Source organism: Oncorhynchus clarkii, chromosome 8, assembly GCF_045791955.1.
Source record: "Oncorhynchus clarkii lewisi isolate Uvic-CL-2024 chromosome 8, UVic_Ocla_1.0, whole genome shotgun sequence".
Lineage (NCBI taxonomy): Eukaryota > Metazoa > Chordata > Actinopteri > Salmoniformes > Salmonidae > Oncorhynchus > Oncorhynchus clarkii.
In genome coordinates, this window is record NC_092154.1 from 21770873 (window position 1) to 21781555 (window position 10683).

At 40.2% G+C, this 10683-nt stretch overlaps 2 protein-coding genes across 2 annotated transcripts; both read right to left on the bottom strand.

Annotated features, from left to right (window-relative positions):
- Positions 1-226: 226 nt before the first annotated feature.
- Positions 227-3503, bottom strand: LOC139415101 (gap junction Cx32.2 protein-like). Its single transcript, XM_071162915.1, has 2 exons — positions 3354-3503; positions 227-2226 (listed from the first exon to the last, which is right to left on the bottom strand). Exon 2 carries the CDS (start codon positions 2210-2212, stop codon positions 1424-1426), a length of 789 nt encoding a protein of 262 aa, XP_071019016.1. The 5' UTR covers positions 2213-2226; positions 3354-3503; the 3' UTR covers positions 227-1423.
- Positions 3504-4214: 711 nt separating this feature from the next.
- Positions 4215-6024, bottom strand: LOC139415581 (gap junction Cx32.2 protein-like). The gene is made up of 2 exons (XM_071163692.1): positions 5990-6024; positions 4215-5407 (listed from the first exon to the last, which is right to left on the bottom strand). The coding sequence occupies exon 2, from the start codon at positions 5382-5384 to the stop codon at positions 4506-4508; it is 879 nt and encodes a 292-aa protein (XP_071019793.1). The 5' UTR covers positions 5385-5407; positions 5990-6024; the 3' UTR covers positions 4215-4505.
- Positions 6025-10683: the final 4659 nt, after the last annotated feature.

Consider the following 10683-nt stretch of genomic DNA (forward strand, 5'->3'; position numbering starts at 1 on the left):
TTGTTTGACCTCTTGACTCATGAAGACTATGCTGTGTATATGTTTTATGTCTTGGTCTGAGTCAATTAAATCACTGATATAATATACAGTACACATAAAGTCCTGTTTTGCTGCACAATTTACTTTTTTATATATGATGTACATATAGAGAAAAAAACATCTCACCAGTCCCCTGTTTATATTATTTATCATCTTTCCTCATCTTATAACATAAAATACACTCAAGTCAATGCTCACATTTTTTTTATTTTATAAAAACATAAATAAATTACAAAATCAAATTGACATATTCACATGATGAAATTACAAATATTTTCTGAAACCATTTTCTGTGTCACTTTAGGACAGTGTGGGTTCAATAACCAAAACAATGTATGCTGAATCGGCAGGGTAGCCTAGTGATTAGAGCGTTGGACTAGTAACTGGAAGGTTGCAAGTTCAAACCCCCAAGCTGACAAGGTCTGTCGTTCTGCCCCTGAACAAGCAGTTAACCCACTGTTCCTAGGCTGTCATTGAAAATAAGAATTTGTTTTTAACTGACTTGCCTAGTTAAATAAAGGTAAAATAAATACAAATTACATCAAGGTTCACACCTCATTAGAGAACGACCCTGCGGTGACTAGCTCACTGAGGAGTGACAGCAAGACTGCTGAAAATTAGGCTGCTCCTAGGGCACATCATGAACAAATACAAGACAATGAAGCAAAGCTCAATGCATCAGTCCTGCTACACCTACTGTATTAACCCTTACTTGTCATCAACTGTTCCTAGGCCGTCATTGAAAATAAGAATTAGTTCTTAACTGACTGGCCTAGTAAAATAAAGGTCAACATAAATTAACTTACGGAATCAAGCCAAGCCTAAAAATAATCTTAAAGGTCCAATGCATTTGTTTTTATCTAATTATTTATTTATCTCAATAACTTCAATGAGGTACCTTACTGTGATTGTTTTCAATGTAAATGGTCAAAAAGAAACAAAAATAACTTCTTAGCAAAGAGCAATTTCTCAAGCAATAATTTTGCTAGGACTGTCTGGGTGTGGTCTGAGTAGGGAGGGAAAAACTGAAAAATAGCTGTTAGCGACGTTTGGAACTCTCTTTCTTATTGGTCTATTTAACTAATTACCGCATGGTGATGTCACTGTGGAAGGTCAAAACTCCATCCGAACTCCAATTTCAGGCAGCCATTTCAAACAGCTCTTACACTGAAAGGGCATATCATTATTCTCACAAGTTCACTGCATTAGTCAAACCTCATAGTGTGAAAATACATATAAAACACAGGAAATTCACATGTTTTACTTTACTGGGACTTTAAGACCCTGCATTGTTGTAGGGCTGACAGTTTTAGTGGCATTCTTCCTCTGTATATCAACAGAAATGTCAATAGTGTTTACAATAGTTGATTGGTGATCAGTGACTTCAGGCTGTGCTGTGACCAGTTGCATGAAGACTCATCTTCTCGTTCTGCATTATACTGCCTCCATCCAGACAGCTGTGGACTGCGATGGCTGGAACTGCTTTGGCTCGTCTTCTTGAGCCAGAACCACACTTGGAGCAGATCAGATAGAATATCTCCACCACATTCAACAGCAGAGATGCGCACGCCACCACCAGCATGAAGATGATGAAGATGGTCTTCTCTGTTGGTCGTGACATGAAGCATTCTACAGTGAACGGACAGGGAGCTCTGCTGCATTCAATCTTGGGGTCCAGCACAAACCCATACAAGTAATACTGACCCACTATAAATGCTATCTCCAGCAAAATCCTGAAGAAGATATTGACCATGTAACTGGCCAACAAGTCACCTTTGATTTTGACATGACCCTTCTCATCAGAATACTTAGGCATTTTCCCCATCTCCTTGCCTGCCTGACTTAGCCGTTGCCTCAGTTTGTTCTCCTTGTGGATGACGTGCATGACATGTCCCAGATACACCAAAGTTGGGGTGGAGACGAAGATGATCTGAAGGACCCAGAAGCGGATGTGGGAGATGGGGAAGGCGTGGTCGTAGCACACGGTCTTACAGCCGGGCTGTTTGGTATTGCATATCATATTAGACTGCTCATCGCTCCACACCTTCTCTGCCCCGGCACCCAGGACCATGATCCTAAAGATAAACAGGACGGTCATCCAAACTTTACCCACGACCGTGGAGTGTGACTGCACCTTGTCCAGCAGTGATGACAGGAATCCCCACTCTCCCATATTTGCGGATTGTTCTGGTTGGAAAGAAATACGAACATAGGAACGACAAATGTGATGCTGATGTTTGGGAAAACAAATGTACAAGTTGAGTACAAGTTGAAAAATCTATGATAAAATTAAATGATGAAATATCAAATGACTAAAGCAGAATCACACACAGTAAGTAGCTCAACAGAGAACAGTCCTTGTTGTGGAGATAAGAACACAAGCTGTGTATGGGATAGTAAGGCTATTTCCTATAGCCAAGTGAGCTATAAAACATATCGCATAACAGGAGAGATATCCCATGCTGTCTGTGGACCATTCTTAATACACACGGGAAACTTTTGAATGTGAAAAAAAATTATTGACACACTCAAACTGGTGAGCCTGGCACCTACTACTATGCCCCATTCAAAGGCACTTACATCTTTTGTTTTTCCATTAACTCTCTGAACGGCACACATACACAATCCATGTCTCAATTGGTCAAGGCTTAAAAACCCTTCTTTAACCTGTCTCCTCCCCTTCATCTACACTGATTGAAGTGCATTTAACAAGTAACGTCAATAAGGGATCATAGCTTCCACCTGGATTCACCTGGTCAGTCTATGTCATGGAAAGAGGTGTTCCTAATGTTTTTTACACTCAGTGTATATCACTTATTTATACCTACAGTATGTATTCTATTTCGATGTGATAACATTTTGTTACAAATTCTATTAATTTAGTTTTATGATATGCCCAAAAACATTGGGAAAGTGAGTAAATGTGATATTTTTTCCATGCTGTAAGCCTCACGGGGCTCTTATGAGGTCAGTATACCAGTAAAGGTGGTCTGTGTGTTTAGTCTGCATCAATGATTTACTTGCTTCAAGTAATGGACACAGACGGCACGAGGCTATCAAAGTAAAATGTCCCAAATACCACAGAATCAATATCTAAATAAAAACTATTACACTTGTTTCAGATAATAATTTGTAGGTTATGTTTCACTTAGGTTGTCCATCTTAGAATGGTTCAAGCTTATCAATAAATCATTTTTTGATGATATTAGATTTTCATTCTTATGTCTATTCATGTTAGATGAAAACAATACAATTATTCATAATTATAGGCAACATAAAAAGAAGTAGAAAGATAAGTTTAAAAAATGCTTTACCTTTAAAGAGACCGTTTCTGGCCAGAACACAACAGCCACCAGCTGTAGAGACAAATTATAAAATTCTGCGTAGTAGCCTACAACCGTCTACCTTGAAGTTGCACAATTAGCCTGTTGTGCAAGGTGGCACGTTGTGCATGACATCTTGAAATGAGAAGTCTGCTGTTTAGAATTTGGCTGTAGGTTAATAATTGGCAACACAATGATAAAGTGAATTATGTATCAGTATTTCCAATTGAATCAGTAATAACCATGAAAGAGCATTGTAGTCTAAGCCATGTTCTGTGCTAAGGATTTCTAATTGAAAAAGTGGGTGGTCCAGGTAGGTAGAAGGTAATATGAGGTCTTGAAATCTGAAATCATTTTTTTTTAATACAATATACTCTTTCAGAATATGTGCCTGGGTTGGTGCTGTAGGTAATCCAGTTCTGGCAAAACAATAAGGATATTTCTGTTATATTATACCTGTAAGCCCCTTTATTGTGACGGGTTGGGAGACATACCACTCTTCTATGCCTCTTTATTGTGAGGGGTTGGAGGACGGGGCGATCCTTAATTTCAAATATAGACATATTTTCATACTCTCACTTCTAGAACATTTGTCTTGATTGGTAGTTTGACAAAGTTCTGGTAAAAAAAATGAGAGTTTATTTACAAGCCCCTTTATTTTAGCATTTGGAGACCAGATGTCTTATGTTCAGTGATGTTAATTTGATAGACATATTTCCATAAATGGTGTCCTAAGATAATCAACTATTTCCTAATGTGTGTTATGTTGTTATGTTTCAGTGATTTTATTGATGGGTTTTCAGTCTCTTATTTTCATTCAGGCAGCATTGATACAAATAAAACACTACTAACTTTGGATTATTCTTTTTTTAATACACTTGTATATCTTGACACATTTATTGTATCACATGACAGAAAATATGTCAACTGTAGGCATTCAAGTGTGAGTTTACAACTCAATTCAAGACCCCAGCTGGTAGTTGCCATAACGTAAGGACAATTTTAGAAACGTAATACGCACTACTAGTGCACTGTGCCTAAAACAAATACAAATAAAAAGACAAACAAGGTAGTGTATTCATTCAGATTTTCAACAATACAAAAGATTAAGATACATTCAAGGAAAATGAACTTTCAAGTGTTTTAGTGGTTGTCACCCAGCAAATGTTTATCTTCCTTAGCTCTATCCAGACTACCCCCTAAACTCTGGCCACTCTCAAACTCCAGATTCATCTTGTTCTGTCTCAGGGTGTCCATTTCAGTATCTACGCGACCAGACCACCCAGGAGCCGGGAGGGTGGCTGGGTTTGCTGTTGAGGTAGTGTGATAACTGCGGCCTTTGGAGCCACTGCATCTTAATCTTGTACAAAGCAGATAGAACACCTCAATCACATTCAGAGCCAGAGACACACAGGCCACCACCAGCATGAAGATGATGAAGATGGTCTTCTCTGTAGGACGGGACATGTAGCATTCGACAGTGAAGGGGCAGGGAGATCTTGAGCAGGGGATCATGGGGACCATGACAAACCCATACAGGTAGTACTGACCCACGATGAAAGTGATCTCTATAATGATCTTAAAGAACAGCTGGGTCGTGTAACTACCTAGTAAATTCCCCTTAATTTTGATCTTCCCTGCTTCGTTGCTGTATTTGGGCTTCTTCAATGTGCCATTGTCAACTTGGCTCTGCAGTATGGCTCTCAGTTTGTTCTCCTGGCTGATGACATGCATGGCATGGCCCAGATATAGAAGAGTTGGGGTGGAGACAAAGATGATCTGCATGACCCAGAAGCGGATGTGTGAGATGGGGAAGATATGGTCGTAGCACACATTCTCACAACCAGGTTGTTGCGTATTGCATATGAAACCAGACTGTTCATCGCCCCACACGCTCTCTGCTCCGGCACCCAAGACCATGATTCTGAACAGGAACAGGACACTCATCCATATCTTTCCGATGACTGTTGAGTGAGACTGCACCTTGTCCAGTAACTTGGAAAGAAAACCCCAGTCCCCCATGTTTGCTGATGTTCAATGGCTATCTAGAGTAAAGAAGAAGACATGAAACAAGTTACTGTCGATGAATATGAGGGCAGAATGGGCACGAGGGGCTCAGTACACAAGGGCCATCTTATCAATGAGTCAGGTTTTCAATGTTTTTCACCCAGTTTTCAGCCTTAATCATTAATCTGACTATTGGGAAATGCACACAATAGCCTCAAGCCAAGTGCCTAAAACTGATATCCCTTCAATCGCTATAATTTACCTTTAATAAGAAAAGGATTGTTACGAAACATTGTCTTCTAATTCAGTGTGTATCCAAAAACTATTAAAACCAAAAATAAATAAAATGTAAGCAGTTCGTCAAATGTAGAGAAACCACTGATTGACAGTCTATTTGATAGTAAATGTATAGTATTAAATGTAAACATAATCATTCTGATATAAAATGTTGGTATAACTTTGGAATCATTTATATTTAAACATTTGATGATAATGCCTGTTATTCAGTAAACTTCAAAGACAATATCTACAGTGGAATCCTTATATCAAACATTATTACAAATTTAACTGCTGTTCTGTTCATTTTCCGTTAAATTTAAAAAGAAAATGTTGCCTCTTACCTTGTCCTGACCCTATGGAGACTGTGGCCAACTGATGTTAACATAAGTTGAACCTTGAGATTTTAGGGCTGGTGGTAAGAATTGCGTAACCCATCTGCAGGTGGGAAATGGGATTTTAAAAGTTAACCCTTGGGATTGACTGGAAGGTTCCGCGTAATGATTGACAGATAGATACTAACAACAGATTAAACAGGAACACATCTACATAAATTATTTTATATTGCATTGAATTAATAACACAGAGCTCAGCGTTGTTCATGAAATAGGCATCATGGAGGCAGACATTCTGAGACTAATTTATAATAACAAAAGATGAATCAAACCAAACACAATGATAACAGCCAGAATAGATTCTTATAAAATAGTAATTTATTAAATCAAGATTAGGGTGATATATGAATTACATTACATCAACTCATACAAGCAATGGCACAACCAATAATACAAATCCCAAAGAAATACATACATTTATATTATTTATGTGTGGGACAAGCTCAAAGAAATCCTCTATTCGATGAAAACATTTTTAAAATGCAGTTAATATTTATGAGAAATAGACTTCCTCCATATTAGCAATGTTGTCCTCAGAAGCCACACTTTTCGTCACCCCACTGCCCAGCTTCCTCCCATGCAGCTCCAACTCCAGATTTTTTACAGTTCTGGATCATCTGGTCCCTGTTCTCAAAGGCCTTTCTCTCCAGGACAGGGGTGACCAGGGTCACCGTGTAGTCCTGCTTCCTGTACACACTCTTTGACCGATTTGACCAACAAGTAGAAGAGCTCGATGAACATGAACTGGATGAATACAGTCTCTTCTCTGTGGGTCTAGACAGAAAGCAGTTCACCTGGTGAGGCCAGGGGAAGCAGCTGCAGACAAAGCGAGCCTGGTAGGTGAATCCATAAAGGTGGTATTGACCCACAAAGAACTCCAGCTCTAACCGGATCTTCACCAATATGTGCATAATATACAGTGCATTGCATGTCAGAATAATAGTAGACAGATGTCACGCCCTGACCTTAGTCATCTTTGTTTTCTTTATTATTTTGGTTAGGTCAGGGTGTGACGAGGGTGTGATGTGTGTTTTACTTGTCTAGGGTTTTTTGTACATCTATGGGGTTTTGGTTTGTCTAGGTATATATTGGTCTATGGTGGCCTGAATTGGTTCCCAATCAGAGGCAGCTGTTTGTCGTTGTCTCTATTTAGGTTGCCATTTTCCATGTTGGTTTTGTGGGTTATTGTCTAAGTGTAGTTGCCTGTCAGCACTTGTGTTATTAGTGTCACGGTTGTTTTGTATAGTTTGTTCTGTTTTTATTCTTCATTGAAGGAAGTATGTATTGTTATCACACTGTGCATTGATCTCCTTGTTATGATGAACGTGACAACAGAATTATTTATTTCAGCTTTTATTTCTTTCATCACATTCCCAGTGGGTCAGAAGTTTACAAACACTCAATTAGTATTTGGTGGCATTGCCTTTAAATTGTTTAACTTGGGTCAAACGTTTTGGGTAGCCTTCCACAAGCTTCCCACAATAAGTTGGGTGAATTTTGGCACATTCCTCTTGACAGAGTTGGTGCAACTGAGTCATGTTTGTAGGCTTCCTTGCTCTTGCACGCCTTTTCAGTTCTGCCCACACATTTTCTATAGGATTGACGTCAGTGCTTTGTGATGGCCACTCCAATACCTGGACTTTGTTGTCCTTGAGGCCATTTTGCCACAACTTTGGAAGTATGCTTGGGGTCATTGTCCATTTGGAAGACCCATTTGCGACCAAGCTTCTACTTCCTGACTGATGTCTTGAGATGTTGCTTCAATATACCCCTACCCTGGTCAACAGCACTGCACCCCCCACAGCAACGCGCCCAAGCCTTCCCCATTTCTCCTTCTCCCAAATCCAGTCAGCTGATGTTCTGAAAGAGCCACAAAATCTGGACCCCTACAAATCAGCCGGGCTAGACAATCTGGACCCTTTCTTTCTAAAATGATCTGCTGAAATTGTTGCCACCCCTTTTACTAGCCTGTTCAACCTCTCTTTTGTGTCGTCTGAGATTCCCAAAGATTGGAAAGCAGCTGCGGTCATCCCCCTCTTCAAAGGGGGGAGACAATCTTGACCCAAACTGCTACAGACCTATATCTGTCCTACCCTGCCTTTCTAAGGTCTTCGAAAGCCAACAAACAGATTACCGACAATTTCGAATCTCACCATACCCTCTCTGCTATGCAATCTGGTTTCAGAGCTGGTCATGGGTCACCTCAGCCACGCTCAAGGTCCTAAAGGATATCTTAACCGCCATCGATAAGAAAAATGACTGTGCAGCTGTATTCATTGATCTGGCCAAGGCTTTCGACTCTGTCAATCACCACATCCTCATCGGCAGACTCGACATTCTTGGTTTCTCAAATCATTTGGTTCACCAACTCCGCTTGGTTCACCAACTACTTCTCTGATAGAGTTCAGTGTGTCAAATCGGAGGGTCTGTTGTCCGGACCTCTGGCAGTCTCTATGGGGGTGCCACAGGGTTAAATTCTTGGACCGACTCTCTTCTCTGTATACATCAATGATGTCGCTCTTGCTGCTGGTGAGCCTCTGATCCACCTTTATGCAGACGACACCATTCTGTATACTTCTGGCCCTTCTTTGGACACTGTGTTAACAACCCTCCAGGCAAGCTTCAATGCCATACAACTCTCCTTCCGTGGCCTCCAATTGCTCTTAAATACAAGTAAAACTAAATGCATGATCTACAACCGATCGCTGCCTGCACCTGCCCGCCTGTCCAACATCACTACTCTGGACGGCTCTGACTTAGAATACGTGGACAACTACAAATACCTAGGTGTCTGGTTAGACTGTAAATTCTCCTTCCAGACCCACATCAAACATCTCCAATCCAAAGTTAAATCTAGAATTGGCTTCCTATTTCGCAACAAAGCATCCTTCCCTCATGCTGCCAAACATACCCTTGTAAAACTGACCATCCTACCAATCCTCAACTTCGGCAATGTCATTTACAAAATAGCCTGCAATACCCTACTCAACAAATTGGATGCAGTCTATCACAGTGCCATCCGTTTTGTCACCAAAGCCCCATATACTAACCACCATTGCGGCCTGTACGCTCTCGTTGGCTGGCCCTCGCTTCATACTCGTCGCCAAACCCACTGGCTCCATTTCATCTACGAGACCCTGCTAGGTAAAGTCCCCCCTTATTTCAGCTCGCTGGTCACCATAGCATCACCCACCTGTAGCACGCGCTCCAGCAGGTATATCTCTCTGGTCAACCCCAAAACCAATTCTTTCTTTGGCCGCCTCTCCTTCCAGTTCTCTGCTGCCAATGACTGGAACGAACTACAAAAATCTCTGAAACTGGAAACACTTATTTCCCTCACTAGCTTTAAGCACCAGCTGTAAGAGCAGCTCACAGATTACTGCACATAGCCAATTTGTAATTTAGCCCAAACAACTACCTCTTTCCCTACTTTCCCTACTATTTTGCTCCTTTGCACCCCATTATTTTTATTTCTACTTTGCACATTCTTCCACTGCAAATCTACCATTCCAGTGTTTTACTTGCTATATTGTATCTACTTTGCCACCATGGCCTTTTTTTGCCTTTACCTCCCTTATCTCACCTCATTTGCTCACATTGTATATAGACTTGTTTCTACTGTATTATTGACTGTATGTTTTGTTTTACTCCATGTGTAACTCTGTGTTGTTGTATCTGTCGAACTGCTTTGCTTTGTCTTGGCTAGTTCGCAATTGTAAATGAGAACTTGTTCTCAACTTGCCTACCTGGTTAAATAAAGGTGAAATAAAAACTAAAAAAATATCCACATAACTTTCCTGCCACATGATGCCATCTATTTTGTGAAGTGCACCAGACCCTCCTGCAGCAAAGCACCCCCACAACATGATTGATTTGCACTACTCGCACCAAAGTACGGTCATCTCTAGGAGACAGAACACTGTATGACGTCTGCGTGGTCCCAGTGTGTTTATACTTGCGTAATAATGTTTATACAGATGAACGTGGTACCTTCAGGCATTTGGAAATTGCTCCTAAGGATGATCCAAACTTGTGGAGGTCTACACGTTTTTTTTCTGAGGTCTTGGAAGATTTCTTTTGATTTTCCCATGATGTCAAGCAAAGAGGCACTGAGTTTGAAGAGAGGCCTTGAAATACATCCACAGATACACCTCCAATTGACTCAAATGATGTCAATTAGCCTATCAGAAGCTTCTAAAGCCATGACATCCTTTTCTGGACTTTTCCAAGCTGTTTAAAGGCCCAGTCAACTTAGTGTATGTAAACTTCTGACCCACTGGAATTGTGATACAATTAATTATAAGTGAAATAATCTGTAAACAATTGTTGGAAAAATTATTTGTGTCATGCACAAAGTAGAAGTCCTAACCGACATGCCAAATCTATAGTTTGTTAACAAGAAATTTGTGGAGTGGTTGAAAAACTAGTTTTAATGACTCCAACCTAAGTGTATGTAAACTTCCGACTTCAACGGTATATATTTATCACCTGGGGGATTATTACTTATGACAAGAACTGTATAAGATATTGCATTTTTTAAGCAAGGTTTTAGAGAATGAATAGATCTCATAACAGCATTATTAATATGTACTAATTAAAATGTACCAATGAGCGCTCAGTCAAAGACCCTCTTTATCTGTTAA